Source organism: Camelus bactrianus, chromosome 16 (genome assembly GCF_048773025.1).
Source record: "Camelus bactrianus isolate YW-2024 breed Bactrian camel chromosome 16, ASM4877302v1, whole genome shotgun sequence".
Taxonomy (NCBI): Eukaryota; Metazoa; Chordata; class Mammalia; order Artiodactyla; family Camelidae; genus Camelus; species Camelus bactrianus.
In genome coordinates this window covers 28,366,566-28,389,257 of record NC_133554.1, presented here as the reverse complement: position 1 = coordinate 28,389,257, position 22,692 = coordinate 28,366,566, and the positions used below count along the sequence as shown (strand labels likewise).

The window sequence follows — 22,692 nt, the reverse complement described above, 5'->3', positions numbered from 1 at the left end:
GGAGGCATGGGACAGACTCTTCCTCACGTTCTTAGAAGGAATCAACCCTGCAGACACTTTGATCTTGGACTAAGAGCCTCCAGAACTGTGAGGCAATATGTTTCTATTGTTTAAGCCCCTGAATTTGTGGTTCTTTGTTAAAGCCATCCTAGCAAGGGACTGCAACAGGCACTCTACAAATCCAGCTGGTCTTCCCATCATCTTCCCCGTTAGTGAAAGGACCACCGAGATGCTCACCTGCATCCTGGTTATATAGACGGGTTTGTTCATTATTATCCAGCTTGCCGTCTCGTAGCAGGGCGGGATAGTCATCGATCCATCATATGTAATGAAACTGGAGGTCTCTGGATACAGTTCCTCTATATTAAGTCCCTGCAGTAAGTATGCATCATCTAGAGAACAAAAAGAATAAGAAAGATTTAAGAATTAGGTAACTGAGAAAGTGCTGGTGTTGCTGATGATTTTTTTTTCTTTTTGGATTCCAGAAGATTGTAACTGTTAGGATGGGCTGTAGCAACAAACAGCCCCCAAATCTCAATCACTGTAAACAATGATCCATTGTAGGTTGGCTGAGAGCTTCCTCCGTGTCATTGTTGTCCACATGCTGGGACCCAGGCTCTCAGAGCAGCTGCTGTCTAAGCACTTGTGAGTCACAATGATAGGAGGAAAAGCGAGCAGATGAAACACACGGTGGCTCTTAAAGCTTCCATCCCAGAAGTGGCACATGTCACTTCTTCTCACATTTTGTTAGCCAGAGAAGTCACATGGCCAGGGCTGACATTAGGGACTCAAGGAGGCACATTCCTCCCATAGGATGGGCAATGAATATTGGCGAACAGTAATGTGGTCTCCTACAAAGACACGAGGAAGAGCCAAGTCCTTGGTTCTGGCCCCTGAAACCTGGACACATAGCATTATAGTCATAATGAAATGCACAGTTAGAGGCTTCAGGGCCCTTTAAAACATGCCTGGTCACCATTCTTATTTATTAACATTGATTAGTTAAAGAATATAAAGAAAATACTTTTAGACAGAAAGTTAGGCAGGCCAAATCTTCCCATGAGATTTAACGGTTAAGTTCAACAACTGATTTCATTTTCGTGGCTCCCTCTCCATCAGGCCTATGCAGACAGCCTTGGGTCTTAACATCTATTCGAGGTGTTCACACTCATGTGTCTTTTATTCCTGAATATGCTTTTTCAATTATAAAAGTGACGTAAGTATGTACCATACTATATGGAAAAAAGACAGATGAGAGAAGATAATAGCCCTGATCATATAAAACAACTGCCATTAACATTTTAGTGTATTTCATTCTGATTTTTAAATTCAATGCATTGGTTGTCTTTTTATGAAGTAATTTTCAAATATCAATCAACTTCAATGAAGCTCTGTCCTCCTCTCCTCATGATCCCCCCCCCTTCTTTTGCACACTCTTGCTCCCTTCTCCTGGCTTCCAAAGCACCATGCTTTGTAGTCCTCCTTTTCTGGGCATTCCTTCTGGGGTTCTCTTGCTGGACCCTAATTTTCTACTTGCTTTTCTCAGTGTTGGCATTTCCCGAAGATCTGTCCAAGCTCTTTTTCCCTCAGTCTACACTCTCATCACAGCCCATCTACATTCGTGGCTTCCATTGCCCTCCATACCCCAGTATCCCTGATCTGTGTCTTCAGGGGTCTTGTGCTTGCTGGTTTGTCATGAGTGTCCCCACTGTGGTTGGCCCAGGGAGCCTGGAGAACACATGGCAGGGACCCACAGCCTGGCTGGCAGCGGGATGAGACTGGCTCCTCCAGTTTTCCTGGGCTCACATACGTTTTCTCATCCACATGTTCACCTCCCAGTGGGAAAGAACTAACTCTTTGGTGGTTGACATTACCTCTCAAATTCGGTACTGTGCACATATAATGGTAAAAAAAGTTCTTTTGCATACAGCTGGAACCTCATACTGTCCTAGCAAAACTGGTCAGGCATAGAATAACATCTTCATTGACAAGGAGCTGAAGATCAGAGAGGCAGCGTGAACCGCCCAAGGTCACAGCGCTAGATGGTAGCTGCAGAGTGGGAACAGCTCTCCTGACTTCCAGGGCAAAGTCATTCATTCACTCAACAAATGTTCACTAAACACCTCTGTGCTGGGCACAGGGTTAGGCTCTGGGAGTAGAGCAGTAAATAAGAACAGATGCCTGCCCTCATTCTAGTTGAAGAGGCAGACAGTGAATGGGAAAATAAATATGTGTAGACTCTAGTATCAGGTGTTAATTAGTGCACCTTGACCCAGCCCCTACCTGCCTGCTGATCCGGAGCATTAATGCTGCTGATCCACTCTCCTGGGCACAGCCCCTTACTTTCCTCATATCTTGCTCCAGAAACTGCTCACTCAGTTTTCTTTGGGAGGAAAGAGCCATCTTTGCCTCTTCAGTGGACCTTTGCTTGCCGACTGAATTAAGAACAAGTCAGCTGATCCAGTGGCTGGGAATGATGTGAATAAAACCACTGTTTGCCTGCTTCATCTGGAACTTCCCCTCCTGGCCTCTGCCTACCTTTGAAATTAAAATGCAACTGAACTTCTCCGGGGCTCTGTCCACAAAATGCCTGTGGAAGAGACTGGTCAAGCTGGATGTGGAGACCAACCCTAGGAGAAAGGACTTTCTCTTCCCTTTTAAATGTTTCTATCAAAACATCAGGAAATCAGGACAAGCCCAAAAGAGACATGGTAACTGGAGTGTGGCTGGGATGGGTCTGCACCCTGTGCAGTCAGACGCTTCCATGACAAATGGTGTGATGGTCCTTGGGAGTTAGATCAGCTGCCAACACAATATGCTTATGTGAAGTAGCCATCATTTGGCTCTATTTCTTAAGCTCCTAGTATGTGTCAGGCACTGAGCTAGGTATGGGCAAGCAGGACGTAATTCAGTAAGTACAGCGAGTCACAGAGACAGTGATATGTATTTGCACTGGCTACACTGAGAGGTTGTCAGCTCTGCCTGGGGCTGGGGCTCCAGAGGATTCCTGGAGGAGCTCACCTGAACTGCATCTTGAATGACAAGAAGGTAATCAGTGTGTGGCTGGTAAGGGGTGGTTGTCAAGGGCATTGTAGACAGTCATGCTAGAGAAAGTGAAAGACACAAGAGCAGTGTAGACTTGGGACGGCTAGAGTGAGGGCAAGATGCAGGGGAAAGGTGTTGTGAGAAATAAGGCTGGCGGGCCAGGACAGGACACACCCAGAAGGTCTTTCTCTGTGCTGTTGGGAGTTAGGGCTTCATCCTGCAGGCCACACGGAGCCACTGAGGGGAGGTGTAGTGTGCTCAGATTCGCACTTAATGATGCTTCCTTTGATGGTGGTTTGGCCTGAAGATTAACATACTGAATGAGAAAAGGAAGCATTTGGCACATCGTTATTAAAGGTCAATGTGATTTGTTTAACCAAGCCTGCACTTGGAGCATATTGGGCACTCTAGCATGCTGCTATTATTGTATTTTATTTTATTAGGGGTGGTGGGGAGGAGGGAAGGAAGGAGACGGTAGAATGAAGGCATTCCAGGCATGACTAGAGTAAAGAAAAAGAACATTTATGTTCTTCTGAAACTATAACCAGCCTTTGTGTTGCACCCACATTTGAGGAAAGGGTTGGGGTATATATGTGTGTGTGTGTGTGTGTGTGTGTGTGTGTGTGTTTTGGGGGGGTGGGCAGGCCAGGGGCAAGAAGTTATGTTCACGGGTTTAACCCATAGCAAGGTAACAAGGTGCTTCCCAAACCCTGTTGTGCTGATGTCCCAGACTCTGCCGCTGTGCTCCTGCCAAGAGATTCTCCTCCACCAGTGTCGCCTGTGAGATGTGCAGTGGTCGTTAGAGAACCTGGCAACTCCTGTGCTCCCACAGTCCTCGCTCACCACGTTCTTTTCCCCTTGTTCACCACGTGGTGAGTACTCACTGATGCTGGTGTCCTTGCCTAGCCTGCTGATACCCACATTTCCCCTTTTGCCCTTTTTACTTCCTCACATTGTAGAACTTGGAAAGACCCAGTGTGAAGCGTGTGAACTTTGGACTCAGACCTGAGTCTGTGTGCTGGCTTTGCTGTTCACCATCAGTGTGACCTTGGGCATGCAGGTAACCATATGAGCCGCAGTTTCCACGTCTATAGTAGGCAGATGGTTGGAGAAGGCCTGCACTAAATGTTTGTGTCCTCCCCAAATGCGTATGTTGAAATCCTAACCCTCAGTGTGATGGTATTATGAATTGGGGCCTTTGGGAGGTGATTAGGTCATAAGGGCGGAGCCTTCATGAATGGGATTTGTGCCCTTTTAAAAACTACCCAAGCAATAGAAATAAAAGCAAGAATAAACAAATGGGATCTAATTAAACTTACAAGCTTTTGCACAACAAAGGGAACCATAAGCAAAACAAAAAGGCAACCTACGGAATAGGAGAAAATTTTTGCAAACGATGAAACTGACAAAGGTTTGATCTCCAGAATACATAAGCAGCTCATATGACATAATAAGAAAAAACCAAACAACCCAATCCAAAAATGGGCAGAAGACCTAAACAAGCAATTTTCCAAGGAAGAAATACAAATGATCAATAGGCACATGAAAAAATGCTCAATATCACTAATTATCAGAGAAATGCAAATCAAAACTACAATGAGGTATCACCTCACACCAGTCAGAATGGCCATCATTCAAAAATCTACAAATGACAAATGCTGGAGAGGCTGTGGAGAAAAGGGAACCCTCCTACACTGCTGGTGGGAATGCAGGTTGGTGCAGCCACTGTGGAAAACAGTATGGAGATTCCTCAAAAGACTAGTAATAGACTTACCATATGACCCAGGAATCCCGCTCCTGGGCATACATCCAGAAGGAACCCTACTTCAGAATGACACCTGCACCCCAATGTTCATAGCAGCACTATTTACAATAGCCAAGACATGGAAACTTTCCATCAACAGATGACTGGATAAAGAAGAGGTGGTATATTTATACAATGGAATACTATTCAGCCATAAAAATGACATTACACCATTTGCAGCAACATGGATGCTCCTGGAGAATGTCATTCTAAGTGAAGTAAGCCAGAAAGAGAAAGAAAAATACCATGTGAGATCACTCATATATGGAATCTAAAAAAAAAAAGAACATAAATACAGAACAGCAATAGACTCATAGACATAGAATACAAACTTGTGGTTGCCAAGGGGAAGGGGGTGGGAGGGAACACACTGGGATTTCAAAATTTGTAGATACTGATAGGCATATGCAGAATAGATGTTAAGACTATACTATATAGCACAGGGAAATATATACAAGATCTTGTGGTAGCTCACAGCAAAAAAAATGTGACAATGAATATATGTATATTCATGTATAACTGAAAAATTGTGCTCTACACTGGAATTTGACACAACATTGTAAAATGACTATAACTCAATAAGAAAATGTTAAAAAATGAAAAAAAAAAAAAAAAAAACTACCCCAGAGAGCTGTCCCACTTTCTTTTCGCCATGTGAGGTTACAGGAATTCTGTAACCCAGAAAGGGTTTTCACCAGAACCCAATCATGCTGGCATCCTGACCTCAGATTTTCATCCTGCCAGAACTATGAGAAGCAAATTTTGTTGTTTATAAACCCCCCAGTCTTTGGCTACTTTACTATAGCAGCTCAAACTGACTAGGGCAGAGTACTTGCCTCACAGGTTGTCTGAGGGACAGATGAGATCACACTTTCAGGTACTTGAAGCAGGGCCTGGCCCGTGGCCAGTACTCACTGATGCTGGTGCCCTTGCCAAGCTCCCCAGGATGACCCCTGCTCGGCCTCCCGGGCCTCCTGGCTCTCCCTCACTGAGTTAGTGTCTTCCTCTTACGCCACATTTACTGAGCTAGCTCACGAATAATAATCTACCTATTTGGATAACCCACGAAACTGAGATGCTTTGAGAGAAGGGCTTTCACCTTTTATCTCTGGGTGCTGAAGCCCCAGCATGGGGCCCACCACATAGCGGGTGCTTATTAAACACTGGTTACATGATTGAAGGAAATGGTTTCTGGACAGCAGCTCCACCTGCTGGTGGTTCTGGGCAGAAACTAAGGGGGGAAGAGGCAACAGTTGTCTGTCAGGACGGGAAAATCACAGAGGCTGCAGTCCATACCATTAGCTTAAATACATGCTTAAGATAATTAATAGGTATAGAGTATTTACACACAGTTTACATCCCTGTCTCACTCTTTCAAATGGCTGGAGATGTTAACAACTGTGCTTTTGATTTTGTGCTATGCTCCTGCTGAATCTATGGTTTATCTTATACTGAGAACTTAGTTATGGACACAGCTCCCAAGCTGGCTTTTTCTTTCTCTCTTTCTTTCTTTCTTTCTTTCTCTCTTTCTCTCTTTCTCTCTCTCTTTCTTTCTCTCTTTCTTTCTTTCTTTCTTTCTTTCTTTCTTTCTTTCTTTCTTCCTTTCTTCCTTTCTTCCTTTCTTCCTTTCTTCCTTTCTTCCTTTCTTCCTTTCTTTCTTCCTTCCTTCCTTCCTTCCTTCCTTCCTTCCTTCCTTCCTGCGAAACACACTGTGATGAAATGCTTAGGACCACACAGTGGGGGAATCTTTCCCTGAGTCTGAGCTGCAGTGGTGCCCTCTGGTAAATGCGTCGTGTTTACTTATGTAACACTGATGAGATTTAACATCTCCCGGCTTCCTGGCTATGAAGTTCCCATTCAAAGAGAATGAAGCCGGTGAGAAAAAGGCACGGGCATTCCAGAGATCAATACTGGACTTGCTTCTGATCGATATGGAACTCTTTGACAATTTTCTCATGTAGAATGACATTTCCTTCTGTAATCTGAGGCAAATTCCACTGAAATGAAAAAAGGCAATTACAAAAGAATAAAGTAATATGATTTTTCTTTTTACACAAACAAAAATAAAAAAGAGGGCCTCTGAGAACCGGATTCATGGAGGTTAGCTGCTCCTTTTCTGGTCCTTGCTGACTAGTTACTACCTAGATTGCAACATGGGAAGTGGTGTGCTGTGTTTTGCGTTCTGTGAAAACATTCCCAAAGCCATTCATTTGAAATGAAAGTACAAGTTCAATTAAGCATAGAGAAAGGCACCTGGAGCAATATGCTGAAACTCCCTGGTGATATTTCATCACATTTAACACCGCGTTCCTCTGAGGAGCGGGCGCACAGAACACTTCCCAAGGAATTGAGAAGTATAAGAAAGTTCCAAGTTGGTCTGTCCTTGCCTGCACATTCATCTTTCAGACAGGGTTGGGGTAGGGGGTTAAAGCAAAGTTATAAACAGGCAAGACGGAAAAAAGATGTCTTAAAGGGCTCGTATTGTGTTTTAAAACTCTATGTTTAAAAGCCCTTCTCTGAACACCTTGAGTCATGTGCCTTTGTTTCCTTGCTGGAAATATATTGAGCTGATAACCAGACCTGTTTAAATTTGAAATCTATGCTTTTTAGGATTCTTACTGGACTGAAGTTCACCATTGCGTTTACTGTCTATGAAATGAATGGAGTATGTGAAATGGAAAGAGAATGAATCTACTCCACTGTCCTAGGACCTAGGAAGAAAGTGATCAATTATATGTAACGTTCTAATGGCGACTCCCTCTTACCCATTTAAGAGGCTCTTTGCTCTCCCTTAGTCACTGGCTTCACCACTTCAAAATATCATCTCTTTTAAAAGAAATAACACTAACTACATGAGATCAGGTGGATACTAAAATGGTAAGAATGTTACCTTTCATGTAATTGGGGCTCTGTGCCTTCTTATGAATTAACACAAGAAAAATGGGGGGACATTGGCATTGTTCCAATATACTACATTAAAATATTAAAATACTCCAAGTAAATTACCAATATCTCCTCCAGAAAATCCATTTTTTTCAGTGTCATGATTTCAATCTTGACCCTTAATCTGTTGAAGGGGAATTTAACTTTAATAGAATGAATTTTCATAAGAAGACTTTCTAAATTCAGCCTGAATTAATTTCAGGCTGGGTTAGTGAGAGTGTTTTATAAGATTTGCTCAGACATATGAAATCCAAGCTTTCAAGGAAAGTGGAACCTCACTAGGCTATTTCCCTCCACTGCATATAGGTTCACATACAGGAGCTATGTTTCATGAGAGTAAGCAAACTTTGTTGCCCATGTGCCCTAATTTGCGTTTACTTCGAAGATAAATTTTATTTGGTATTCATAATGACCTAAAACTCCTCCCTTCCAGGAAGCTGGATTTGACCATTACATACCTTAGGATGACTTAAGAAAACACATTATTATGCACTTAGCTTATACCAGTCATTGTCCAGGCAATTGAGTCATTGCCTTGTTTAATCCTCACCCCAACCCTCTCAGTATCAGTATTAATATCCTCATTTTATTGATTAGGAAACCATCTCAGAGAGGTTAAGAAATTTGCCTGAAGTCACACAGCAATGGAAGTGGTATAACCAGGAGCCCAGGTCTATTAGTTCTCTATCTCTTCACTAGGACACCTTGCTTCCCGTAAGAATGGCGGCTTTTTCCAGCATGCTGGTTTCCAAAATTCCCAGTCCTTTTGGCCAGATTGTACTTCTTTCCTCCTTTTATGCATTCCTTAGCACTGAGTTTTTCAACTGGTTGAACAGAATGATTTTGCACAATTTCTTTTTTCCTCCCTAGTCATCTAGGTTATGTTCAAATCAAGCAAGTTGTGTGCTTACTGGCTGCCATTTTATGGTGCTTTCACCCCATGCTTCCATGCTTACTCCTGCCTCCTTGCACCTCCTCAGCTGGTTGGTGGGACAGACCCACAAGAGCCTCCTCCAGGGTAGGGCTTAGAAGATATCTTTAGAAATTATTTACAATCCTAAGTCATGGGGATTTGAGCTGCTCTTTCAAAAGTGAGAACGTGTCCGCCTCTCTTCTCTATTTATTCTCACTCATGATTTAAACCCAGGTTTAAATGCCATCTGGATCCCAGTGACTTCCACATTTATATCTTTAGCTCTCTCTCCTGAAACCCAGACTCATGTATCCAACTGCCTACTCCACACCTCTTCTTTGATGCCCATCTCAAGCTTAACATATTTGAAATTTCGGATTCCCTTCCCACCCATAAATATGTTTCATCCATAATCTTCCCCATCTCAGTTGATGGAAAAGTCTTCCTCCCAGTTGCTCAGGCTAAGAACCGTACAGTCATCCTTGACTCCTCTCTCTCATATCACACACCTTATGCGTTGAGAAATCTCTTGGCTCTTCCTTCAAAATACACCCGTCATTTCTCATCACCTCCCCTGTACTGGTCACGATCAACATAGCCTCATCATTTGGATCGCTGCAATCCTCTCCCAACTTTTGTCCTTGCCCCTTGATAGTCTGTCCAAGCAGAGTGATCGTTTGGTCATGAGATCATGTCACTCTCTGCTCAGAGTCTTAGATTGACTTCTCATTACAATGATCTCCAGGGGAAAGATTGATGGGGAGATTTGACCCCATCTAGAACCAATCTCTACGCCTTCTCTGGTTTCCATGTGTGCCCAGTAATGGCAGTACCACTGTGTCCCTTTAAATGATGCTGATTTCTACTGGTAGTCCCATGCCAAGGGACAGGCAAAAGTTGCAGAGAGCTTAAGATAGTATGGGCCTGAACTTTCAAGGTGACCACAAGTTTTGTGGTTAGTTTGAGTCCATTCCAAAGTGGAAACACATGCAAAAAGCAAGGAGATAGCTCTTCAAACTGAACTAAAGTTAAAATTGAGAGAACATGCTGACAAGTTTCATGGAATGTGAAAGTATCAGTATTACAGCTAGTTAAGACCTCAGAACTAAGCTTTCCCTGCTCCTTAGGGAGGAAGACAACAGGAAAATAAGGGCATAGAAAGGTCCCTAGGAGGACCCATGTTGGAATCCTTGCTCTTCTGTTATAGAAGAGTTCATTACTGTCCAGGAAAGGTACACTCCTTCTCTCGCCCCAACTCCATGGGAGGATTTTGATGTTGGTCTTGGCCGTGTGACTTGCTTTGGCCAGTGAAAAGTGGATAGAAGCAACAATGTGTGTTTCAAGCCTAGGCCTTAAGCAACAACACACATTCTGACCTCCACCATGAGAAGTTCTTGATCCCAAAAAAATGAGAGCCATGTGGAGCCAAGCTGTCCTAGCTGGCCTGAGACCTACAGAGCTGCTCCAAACAACCTACAGATGCAGGAGTGAGAAGTCAGTGCCTACCCTTGAATGCTTGTTCATTATGCAGAAGCTGCTGCCTAATACAGTCACTTACTTGATGTGTGTCCTTGACAAATGGCTTCCCTTCTTAGAGCCTTAATTTCCTCATCTGCAAACTGGGATAGCAGTTGTGCTTATTTTGAGGATGGAGCCTTTAAGGGCACCAGGTAAGGTGCTTCACGTAAAGCTCCAGCATCGAGCCTGCAGTGTGGAAAGCGCTGGGTTAGCGTCACTTCCCTGTTCCCGTGCTGAGCACGTTGCAGGGTGGGTGCCACGTTTAAGTGAGTGCGGCAAACTGCAGCTATGCTGGGGTGTAGCTCTGGGCTGGTTGGGAGAGTGGGTGGGGGTCGGGGTGAGGTGTTCCTGGGTGGTGTGGTTGGGGGGATCCATTTCTTTCTTTCTTACTTAGAAGTATGAAAGCAGGATACTCTGAGAGGTGCCCCTGAGCCGTGATGACTTTGTCTCCACCAGAATTCGTGGGCCTGTGCCAGCATAACCTGCTGCCTCCTGCAGAGCCTCTGAGAGACTTCTAGGCTTGTGTTTCCCACCCACTGGCTGTGTCCTCGTGAATGGCGCCTGTTTCAGAAACTCCCCTGCTTGCTGCGTGGCCGACCTTCCCCAGGCTGGCTGCCTCAGGGAGTTTAACCGGAGGGAAGAGCGCTGGCACTTTCCTGCTGAGAAAATCCATCCCTTGCAGCCCCACTTCTGGGCATCACAGTGTCTCGGCCATTCCCCTGTGTCGCGGCCAGTCATTATCCCTGCAGTGTTCCTTCCTCCAGGTATGTGATAAAGGTGCTCCTGGGAGCACATCCATTCTCCCCGACAATGCGAGAGCACAGAACACCTGTGATCAGGGGCCTGGAACAGTTACCTGAAAGGTAACCACCTTCCCCCACGCCGGGTCTCGTTATCTTGCTTTAGCTCCCCTTGGCCCTGACAGACGGACAGAGGGACAGCTATTCCCTCTGCTAGGAGTGTGTCGTAGAGGTGGTGAGGGCATTTCCTCAAACATGTCTTCTGCATAAACTCCTCAGCCTGTTATCAAGACCCTTCCAGATCTGAGTCCCGACTGTCCTTCCTGCCACTCCCTGTGCCTTGTCGTTGCGACTGCAGGGGGCCGTTCATTCCCCCAGCAATTTCAGGCCATCACCAGTGTTTACCAGGTGTGCTGTGGGGCGCTGAGATGAAGAGCTGATGAAGGCAGCCCCTCCCTTTGAACCCTTCATAGCCCTTTAATGCTTTCCTTGCTTTTGTGTATACTCCTCCTTAGCTTGGAATGTCCTTTCTCTTTCTTTCTTTCTTGTTTCCTCCCTCCATCTCCCTCCCTCCCTCCCTTCCCTCTTTCTCTCTTTCTTTTCTTTCCTCACCAAATGGTCATCATCTACTCAGTCCTTATTTGAAAGGCAATTGCTAAGTACAAACTTGCCATGAATTGTAGGCAGACTTTCTGTGACCTCAAAGAGTTCTGTTCATATTTCTCACACATTGTACTTGTTACACAAATCTTCATGAAACACTATAGTATGTCTGTCTCCATGACTAGAGGGCGAGCGCCTGCCTCATGGACAGGAAACGTGTTCTACTAGTCTATCTCCTGGCACTCCGGAGCCACTCAGTAAAAATGTGCAGAGTGAGTGAGTGAACAAGTGAATGAAGGTCTTTGGTTTAAAGACTGCTACCCACTTCAGCTATTGCCCAGGTGTGTCCTTGGTTCTCATGGACCTGATGGGGGTGTCAGCAGGGACATCTCACTTGAAGTAGATGAAGCTGAAGTTTCCCCTAGCCACAAAATGGCTATTCATCACTGGTCCCAACAAGATCTGTCACCTTGGTTCTCCAACCCCTATTTGCACCAGAATCGATACCTGGTCCTAAGAAAGGCCACCTTCCCCCCGCACAGACACACGTGGATGCTTTCATCTTTGGCAGCAGCCATGTCACTTAATATTAATCAGACCAGAGCTGGGGGTAGGGTGGGGAGGAAAGTCCCACTAATGATTGACTTTGCAGCTGGCAATCTGTTCGATTGCGTGTTGGGGCTTAATGTGTGATTTCATGGCTTTTCACGGTCTCTAAACTGCATCAAGCGTATTCGAAAACATTTTATTTAATTTTTATGCTCTTTTAATCAAAAAAGCTAAAAGACTTATAATCTTTTATGGGCAGTTATAAAATGTATTTACACACAAGACAGAAATGAGCAATCTAAGTTTGAACTTAGAGAGGACCCCATGGGGGCGCTGCTGAGGATAGGCAGGATGGTTCTGGAGATAATTTATTCTTCTAGGAGATTCTCCAGGTTCATTCATCACCGCCACACCAACCTCTTCACATGGGAGTGAATTCATATGGAAGCGCTGTGTGGGAAGGGCTGGTGTCTGGTCCATTTTTATATTCTAGGAGCCTCACTTGGTGCCTGTCATGAGGCAGGCATGCAGGGAATGTTGGCTGAATGAATGAATAAATGAACGAGGGGAGGGTTCTCCATACTTTCCCTCCAGCAGTCCAAGGTGAGATCTGGAGGCATTCACTCTGCCTTTCCCCATCACCAGTGGAGGCAGGAGCAGCAGTGTCCTCCACCTCACTGGGTGGAGCACACGCCAAGAGGATGTGGAATATTAGGTTTGTGTGCTGCGTTTTTACTTTTGTGATAATCAGATTCAGGATCCTAGTCTTAGAAGGACTTTAAGAAACTGAAGTTTAACTTCTTCACTTTACAAATGAGGAAACAGAGTCAAAGTGAGGAAGCTCCTTGCTTAAGGACAGAGTCAGGACTTGAATTCCACTTTCCTGCTCACTCCTAATTGTTAAAATTTTTTTCCTGTACTGTTTTCTTTCAGCCCTTGGCATGTGCTATTTCCTATAACTGTTCCCAAAGCCTGCAACTTCTGGGATTGCTGCTGAAGACAGTAGCACCCATTCTCTCATTTCCCTTCAACTCTGCACTGTTCTGTCTTTTCCGCTTAAGGATTCTGGGGATAAAACCCCTAGAAACCCAAGAAAACTGGACAGAGTTCTCTAGATCAGTGAACCACACATGGGGATGATGAAAAATGCCACCCTGCCTCCCTGAAAGGGAGACCTAGTGACACAGAGAGGGAGATGTGGTCCAGCTGGGGGCCTTTGTATTTGTTGAAGTTGAATCCAAACCACCTGGTGAGTGCTTTTTCAATCACATAATTGGCAAAGCCCCAAATGTGGCCAGCTGACATGGTGGCATCTGTCAGCTAGTAGGGTCCCCTAGCCCATTACCAATCCACAGGATAATGATGACCATCATCATAATAATCATTATTGCCTTAGACGGGCTTGGATGACAAAGGCACTCTGGGGACTTCTGTTTGAAATGAGTTGCTTCTTAGCCAACCCTGGCCCTCCAGAGTGACTTTCTATAGAATTAAAGGATCATGAAGCTGAAAGGGGCCCTTGGAGATCATCAGTTCTGGCTTTCTGCCTTCAGACAAGATGGACCTTTATAGAATACTTGCTGTAAGGAAACTGAAGCAAACTTACTTTTATATGTTATTCTTGTGATAGTATCTCTGTTGAGCATTCGATTAAGGAATGGGTTTGATGAGTCAGAAACCTAGGGGAGAAAAGAAAATATTAATAACTGGGTGGCACTATCACAGGATAAACATTGTCTCCACACACTTACTTATTCACTCATATTTAGTGAGTGCCTGCCATGCTCCAAACACTGTGATGGCCGGAGATTCAGAGATCAAATATACAGAATCTACTTTACAGAAACCCCAGTCTGGAGAAAGGCGACAGGTAAGTAGACCAATGGTTATCATTTAGTGTCAAGAGTGCTATGGTAGTTATAGGTGTGATGACAGTAGAAGACCACCCAGCTGGGGACTCTGAGGAGCCACGGTCTGGGCTGAGTCTGGAAGGATGGGTGGAAGTTAACAAAGTGCTTGATAGTAGAGTGTGGAAAAGGAGGAAGGGTGAGGGAAGCCAGGACACATGGAGGGTTGGGCATTCACGGACATGGGAGGAACTAGTCATGTTTGGTTGAGTATCTCAGTGTCGTTGGAGGTAAGAATACGGGGGAGGGATGAGAGGCAAGGATAGAGAGGTAGACAAGGGCTAGGTCACGTCACACTTTGAATGTCATGTTAGGGCATTTCAACTTTATTCTGTAGGGATGGGAAACCATCAAAGAGTTTTAAGTAGGGAGTGGGAGGGACATATCGGGGGGGGTAGTTATGTAAGAAGAGAATGAAAGGGAAAAAGTACCCACAACAGTGGTATCAGGAGACGAAAAAGATCTCTAAGAAATAATACAGAATCTTATTATATCACTGCTCATTATTACATGAATCAAATATATAATAAGCCATGTCATCCAGTCAATCTTCCATCTGTCCATCCATCCATCCATCCATCCATCCGATAAATATTTCCCAAGTGCCTACTATGGGTGACACATTTTACTTGATGTTCAGGGATCAGTTCTCATCTTATGTCTGTGCCTTCAGGTCTCTAAATTCCTTCTTTGTGAACAAACTAAGCTTCCAGGGGCTTTAGCCAGAGAACCACCGTTTGGAGACTGTGATGTGCCCACACATAACTGTGTAGACTGTTTTCTTAAAAACTCTCTTTTCACTCAGCCTTTCCCATGGTGCCACTGTTCATCTTAGTTATTTCTCTCCTACCTCTCTCGGCTCTGCTCGGTAATTTACGCCTCAGCTGCTAATCGGATGTTGTGACACATCCGCATTTTAAATCTGATTTATTCGGAGGGTTGGAAAAATCAGAGCAGATGATTATTATTATTAGATAAGCAACAGGTAATTTTTAGTTTAGAGAAAGCGCAGACTGTTTACTTTCCCTCCATCTGTCTTTCCTTTCCCACACGTTTTCCTGGGTGTGTTGTTGTGGTGAGACATACACCAAGGGGAGCCTGGTGAGTGACAGTGTTCAGTGGAGGTAAAAATCCCACCCCTGAGACAGAGAAAAGTCCCAAATCAAACACTGCCGCTCCCTGGAAGCTTTAGTGCCAAATCCAATCTCTACTTTGACATCCTCTTCTGCTATTTAAAAGACAGCCTGAAGCTGCCTGTTTATGCGGATACACCCCATGAAGGGAGAGCCAAAAATACACTGTCGTGGCAGGTAAGGAATCTGCCATGTCCCTTAATCGGTGCCTGGGGTTCCTGGTACCCGGTGAGTCTGGGCAGAGCTAACGTTGGGACCGGACCCTTTTGCGCTGATTAAAAATAATTGAAAAATTTCCAAAGTGTGCACAGATGATTTGTGGGCTCTAGTGTGTTGGCTGTGTGGGTGAGAGGATAAAATATGTACTTGGTATAAGTGAGCTTAAGTGGGAAGTTAATGGTGTGTGATTGAGCAGCAATTATAGCCAAATCTCAGTTCTCTGTGCTCATAGGAAGGGTGGCGGATTAGGAGGGGACAGAGATAAGTAAAACCCACAGATAAACAAATCTCTTATTTTAACCAACAACTCTAACCCTTTTATGGCTCAGCTTTTGGCCAGGGCAACATCTCTAGGGCTCAGCTGACCTAGATATCGGGCCTCTCATTTTCTGTTCCTGCCTACCCTGCAGGGAGCTGGGAAAGGGAGGCAGAAAGATCAGAAGGAGCAGAGGACTGTGTGGCTTAGAAAACCCAGGGCTTTGTTCACGTCATTTCTGGTAGGTACTGGTGCTCAGCACAAGGCTGGCCCGTGTCCCACGCTCAGTCGGTGTTTGGGGATGAGTGAATGACAACTCACAGCTTGGATAACTCACGGTGGAGCATCTGGGAGTTGAGTATGTTGGACAAAGATAGAAATGCTATGGCTTATTTTGAGATCTAGCCAGAAAGCATCAGGTTTGCTCAGGGAAAGAACGGAAGCACCCCCAGGGGCCAGACTGGCCCGAGGAAGATACAGGATTGCTAGTCACCACCCTCTCACTGGCCTCAGGGTCTGGGGTGTAAGTTCCTCCCAACGACCCGCAGGGAAGCAGCCGGGACCCGCGTCAGTAATCTCAGTGGAGCGAGTGTCTCTGCAGCAGCTCGTGAAACACACCAGTAGTTTGCAGTTGAGGAGGCTGAATTCCTGGCGAATCAATTACCCCGTCAGCTGTAATGTGCCGGCACTTCCAGGAGGACATTCACTGACTCAGGGTCTCTGAGCAGAGTGAAGCCTAGTCAGTGGACAAGGCTGAGGCAGCCACCGAAGGTCAGGAGCTGTTGGGCAGCTCTCACACTGGCCACGAGAGTTACTCATGGAAAGTCTGGCGCTGGGAAAGCCACAGCGGGTGGGAGCCCCTGGACATGCACAGCACAGTGTTGTGATATGTCTGCAGGCTCCATAACAACGAGTGTGGTCCAGGCTGAACACATCAGTTGGTTATCACTGTCATAACTGGGGCTGGTTGAGGGATACAGGTATTTGTCCTGTGTTTGTGGGCAACGTGGGGATGTGAGGGAAGAGGGTTTTTTTTTATGGTTTTTTGTTTTGTTTGTTTGTTTTCTTAGGTGGGGATTAGTTTTTTATTTATTTATTTGAGTGGAGGCACTGGGGATTGAACCCAGGACCTTATGTGTGCTAAGCACATACTCTGCCACTGCGCTATGCCCTCGCACCTGAGAAGTTTCTAAGGGTTGTTTTCTCGCTTCTTCCCAGCTATGTGCATAAGTCATTAGTATTAACGTCAAGCAAGACCCGGGTTCCTTCCCTGATGGGCTGTTATGAACTACACGAGCTTGGATGGAATGCCGAAGATTCTCTGAACCATTTTTCTTATTTGCAAGATAGGGACACTGATGCCCACCCCACAGGTTTATAATCAGGGTTCAGTGAGTAAATACATGTAAAGAACGTATCTATCTCTGTGCCTGGCATTCAGGAATCTACTGTTTATCATAACAGAGCTTGTGATGATGCCAAGAGGCAGGAGCTGACTGTCCCAGGACCAGTTTCTCTGGGGGAAGTCACATCAGGTATTAAGAAGGCATGATGGCCTAAAAACATGCTTCTCTGGTCAAAATCCCCTTCCTATTTTGGCCACTGATAAGCTAGAGGAGTTTGGGGTTCATGGCCAGTGGCAGCAATGTGTCACTAATGCTCCTGTCCAATGTTCAGCTCTGCTGGGACCCCAAAAAGGCCTGCCCTGACCCAGGTGAGGGAAAGGAGGTTAGGAGGAAGTGTGGAGTCTTGAGAGGGGTGACCAGGCAGGGCAAAGCACCTGTTGCAAAGGGTGATGCTTTTGAGGAGGGAGAGGAAGTAATGCCTGGCTTTGCCCCTGTGTGTCTGAGTGGTAATGACATCATCACCAGAGCTCAACCTGGTGCCAAATGCTGAATTTCCATTAGTTGTCATCAGATAACAAGTTCTGACAAGAATATGTCCTCTAATGATCTGGCTAAAACTTCCCAAGGGAAGTCACTGCTAGCACAGTGAATGCCACCTGTTGGAACTGCCACAGGCTGCTGCTTTTTTTTTTTTTCCACTTTATGTTTTTTCTGTTGGAAAGACAATTTCTTTTTTATACTTGCATACCTGTTTCACTTAACATCTGTCAAACCGTTAAAAGTAATTACTTTTTAATAAATGAGAATTTGCTTGGTTGGAGATTTGTTGTTGATGATGACTCTTAAGGATATGTGGAGCTTACCCAGAATGTCATAAAGAAAGCACAGGTGACCTTTGCTTAATTAGCCACAGGGATGCCTACGAGGGAGAGGGACACTGAGAAGGAAGGATGATACACAGAGCGACTGGGGGAAGCTGAAGGGAGCTGTTTAGTGCAGTGTCTGGAGGGAAGGGATATCTCACATTTTCCTTTTATTTCTTTTGCTGAGGGTCAACCGATGAACAGGACTTTAATCCCATGGGGTCTCAGTGAGAACCCCCCTTACCTTCTATTGCTTCCTTCTGAATTTTCTGCATGAGTGGGACCTAAAGCCTGGCCCTGGACCCAGCATCTTTTTTTTTCCTCGAGGACAAAAGCCATCCAAATCCTCAGGCCCCAGTGCTCTAAAATGGAACTCAGTGTTTTTGCATCTCACTGAAAGGGACTTCATTTTTCATGGATCTCATGGACATAAAAATCATCACCCTGCAGCTTTTCTTAGGCATGGGGAACATTAGTCCTTTTGTTATTTCTGAGATCCAACATGGCTGTAAACTGATACTCTGACTGGAACGGTAATGGTGAGGAGAGCAGAATGAAGGAACACAATGCACTTACTTTTATAAATATAGAAACTACCACCAATCCGTTTGGGCTCTTCGCAGCTTCTGTCACATTTGTATATAGCTCGTGGTTATAGTGGATGAGCTGCACCTGGCGGGAGGGAAAAGCAATAATAAGAACAACAATCTAGCATTAAAAAGATGTGAGGCACAGCATATCCACCCCACACACGGGTAAACTGTAAAGTCTGTTGTAGGACAATTGGAAAGACAATCTTATTATTGAAGAGATTTCAGAGATACTGCGTGTGTGTGTTTGAGTAAAATGCACGCACACATACACATACACGAAAATACCCACATACATATTTGCAAATGTTTTCTGGTAACAATCATGCCTTTAATAAGCTCGGTGCCCATCTGGCTCTGGCTCCATTCCTGGACATTTCCCCTAAAGTGTGGGAGAAGTGAATTTTTCTTATTAGGAGCAAAACTGCCCTACAGGGGTGGACGTGCTTTCCGGGCTGCACCGACAGCTGCCATTGGCAGCGAGTAAATCTTCCCCATGGCCACGGGGGAGCAGGGAACTGCTAGGACCTGAGTCAGCTCAGTGACTCTGAGAGGAGACCGGTCAGCCTGCAAGATGCAGTGCTCTGGATGGAGAGAGAGTGGATGGCTTAGGCTCCTGTTGGACCAACCTCCCCAGGTCATCTGATTGTGCAGGACTTAACGTGCTTCTCATTCAGTGAGGATCAGCCATCTGCCTCTTGAGCCGTTGTGCATTCATTTCAGGCTGTGGTTTTAAAATAGATTTTTTTTTAACAGTATGGAAGTATAATTTTTGTATCAAACTAAAAGAGAAGTTGGAAAAAAGTTCCCTCTTCCCACCTCTTTCTCATAATCCCAGCCCAAGCAATTATGACTATTAACAGTTTGGTATACATCCTTCCACATATTTTTCTGTTCTTATAAATCACACACACATTCTCATGTATGAATAAATTCCTAGAAGTGAATGGATAAATTCCTAGAAACATACAACCTACCAAGACTGAATCACGAAGAAACAGAAACCTGAAAGATGAGTACAATTAAGGTGATTGAAGTAGTAATCAAAAATCTCTCAGCAAAGAAAAGCCTTGGATCAGATGGATTTGCGGGTGCATTACACCAATCACTCAAAGAAGAATTCATACCAATCCTTTTTAAAATCTTCCAAAAAATCAAAGAAGAGGGAACACTTCCAAACTCATTTTATGAGTCCAGCATCATCCTGATACCAAAGCCAGACAAAGACACTGCAAGAAAAGAGAACTAAAGGCCAATATCCCTAATGAACATAGATGCAAAAATCTTTAATAAATTACGAGCAAACCAAACTCAACAGCGTGCTAAAGGGATTATATACTATAACCAAGTAGAATTTATTCCTGGGATGCAAGGATTGTTCAACCTACGAAAATCAATCTATGTGACATACCAAATTAACATAATAAAAGATAAACCCCACGTGACCATCTTGATATATTCAGAAGAGGCATTTGACAAAATTGACCATCCATGATTAAAAATCTCCACAAAACAGAAGGAACTTACATCAATACAATAGAGGCCATACATGAAAATTCCATAGCTAACATCAAAATTAATGGGGAAACACTGAAAAGCTTTCCTCTAATATACAGCACAAGGTAAGAATGCCCACTCTTGCCACTTCTATTCAACTTAGTCTAGGCAGAGCAATTAGACAAGGCAAAGAGATAAAAGGCATACAAATCAGAAAGGAAGAAATAAAATTGTCTCTGTTTGTGGATGAAATAATCATATATGGAGAACATACTAAACACTCAACCACAACAAAAAACTGTTGGCACTGATAAACGAATTCAGCAAAATTGCAGGATACAAATTGAGTACACAAAAATTGGTGGCATTTCTATGGACTAACAGTGGACTATGGGAAAAGGAAATTAAGAAAACAATTCCATTTACACAATAGCAGCAAAAATAATAAAATACTTAGGAATAACCTCAACCAAAGAAGTAAACAACTTGTACACTGAAAACTGTAAAACACTGATGAAGGAAATTAAAGATGATAAATGGAAGGACAGCCTCATGTTCATGGGTTTGAAGACTTAATGTTGCTGAAATGTCTGTCCTACTACAAGTGATCTACAGATTCAATGCAATCCCTATCAAAATTCTAATGGCATCCTACAGAAACAGAAAAAAAATCCTAAAATTCATTTGGGACTACAAAAGACCCTGAAATAGTCAAAGCAATCTTGAGCAAGATGAACAAAGCTAGAAGCATTACATTTCCTGGTTCTAAAAGGTATTTCACAGCTATAGTGTATAAATACATATATATAGACCAATGCAACAGAACAGAGAACCCTGAAATAAATCCACACACTTATGGTCAAATGGTCTACAACATGGATGCCAAGAACACATAATGGAGAAAGGTTAGTCTCTCCAACAAATGATGCTGGGAAAACTGGATATCCCATGCAGAAGAATGATCCTGGACCCTCATCTCATACCACATACAGAAATCAACCCCAAATGGATTAAAGACTTACATGTAAAACCTAAATCTATAAAACTATAAGAGGAAAACATAGGAAACATTTTTTTTTTGGACATTGGTCTTGACAATGATTTTTTTTGGTTATTACAGCAAAAAGTGCAGGCAATAAAAGCAAAAATAGACAAGCAGGATTGTATCAAACTAGAAAGTTTCTGCACAGCAAAGAAAACAAGGCAAGCTACAGAAAAGAATAAAATATTTGCAAAGCATGTATCTGATAAGGGGTTAATATCCAAAATATATAAGGAACTCATATAACTCAATAGCAAAAAACCAAATATCTTGATTAAAAAATGGGCACGGTGATGATAATTAACAAGATTGTATTGTATATTTGAAATTTGTTAAAAATGCAGGTCCTAAATTAAATCTTCTTAACACACACACACATACAATAGTAACTATGCAGGGGTGAAGAATATGTTATTTAGTTTGGTTGTGGTGAGCTTTTCACAATGTGTACATATATCAAAACATCAAATTGTACATCTAAAATATATATAACCTTTATATATCAAAGATATTTCAAAAAAGTTGTTAAAAAGTCAAAAATAAAAAAAATGGAATCATCATAATTTTGAACTTAACTTTTTTAACTTAAAAATGGTTTACAGCTATCTTTCTAAGTCAATGTGTGCAGACCTACTTACCTAAGTCTTTCTAATGGCCATAGAATTCTCCAATGCATGAATGCCCTCTCACTAGTTTTTAGGTTGTTTGCATTTTTTTGTCTCTTGTAAACAATGTTACAGCAAGCCCAGCATATATCTTTCTATAATGGTATTAGCATTTTCCACAGGCTGATTTGAGAATCTAATAAGATAGTGGATGTAAAAGTGATTTATGACTCTGAAAGTATAAAGAGTATTCATTATTACCAACATCCTGTATTGAATTTAAAAAGGAGGTGAAGTTTTTAGAAGCTGAGAAAGTCAATGATCAAATAAAGGTACTTTTCCTTGATCTTTGAAAAAAACATCTCTAACACAGTGAATTTCAACCTTTGCTGTGCATCCAGTTCACCTGGGTACTTAGAAAACCCACCTATGCCTGACCCTCCACCCCCTAAATTCTGATTTGATTGATTTGGGGGTGGGAACAAGGTACTGGTACTTGTTTAAAGCTCTCCAGCTAGAGAGGAGCTGGCGTGGAGAACCAGGGCGACATTATCCATGAGCATCAGCATCCCATCAGTGTCCACTCAGGTGGGTGGTGCCCTGAGTCTGAGAATATCCTGAACATCTTGAGTCAGTAGCACGGCTCATGGAGGGAGAACTTGTTGTTGCTGCTCTTGAAATATCCTATTTGTTTGTTGCTTCTTCACGTCTTGTGAGTTTTTCCAGTGCTGGCAGACGGTTTAATGCAGCAGCTACTCTGCCATCAAAAAGCCAGTGATAGGCAGAGGCTAGTGAGTTAGCTCTGCCTGTGCAGGACTCAGGCCCGGCAGGCTGATCGGGCCTCTGCTCAGCAATCTCGTCTGCCTGCTTCCTGCCCACGCAGCCAGGACTTTCTGCAGGTGGAGAACCAGGAGCTATGGGGGCACCTGCCACACCTCCTTTCTGAGTTGAGTAAGCTTCTTGATGAGAACCAAAACACGTCCTGCCATCTGCTAAGATCTTCCAATCAGGTGACTTGCAAAGCCACCTGGGGACGTGCTAGTGCTGAAGCAGGCCTTGACATTTCAGCATGTTCTGAGAACTAGGCCTTGGAGAGCAGGGAGGTGGAAGGCAATCCCA

The 22,692-nt window shown here is 43.9% G+C and overlaps 1 protein-coding gene across 5 annotated transcripts in view; it reads right to left on the bottom strand.

The window, feature by feature from the left end:
- Positions 1-22,692, bottom strand: part of CA10 (carbonic anhydrase 10) — a 531,376-nt gene that overhangs the window by 4,676 nt on the left and 504,008 nt on the right. For all 5 annotated transcript variants that reach the window (XM_010955755.3, XM_045517201.2, XM_045517200.2 and 2 more), the window contains 3 exons: positions 18,416-18,511; positions 13,722-13,794; positions 238-392 (listed from right to left, as the gene is read on the bottom strand). In XM_010955755.3, the coding sequence (XP_010954057.1) occupies positions 238-392; positions 13,722-13,794; positions 18,416-18,511 (324 nt within the window). The remainder of the gene's footprint in view (positions 1-237; positions 393-13,721; positions 13,795-18,415; positions 18,512-22,692) is intronic.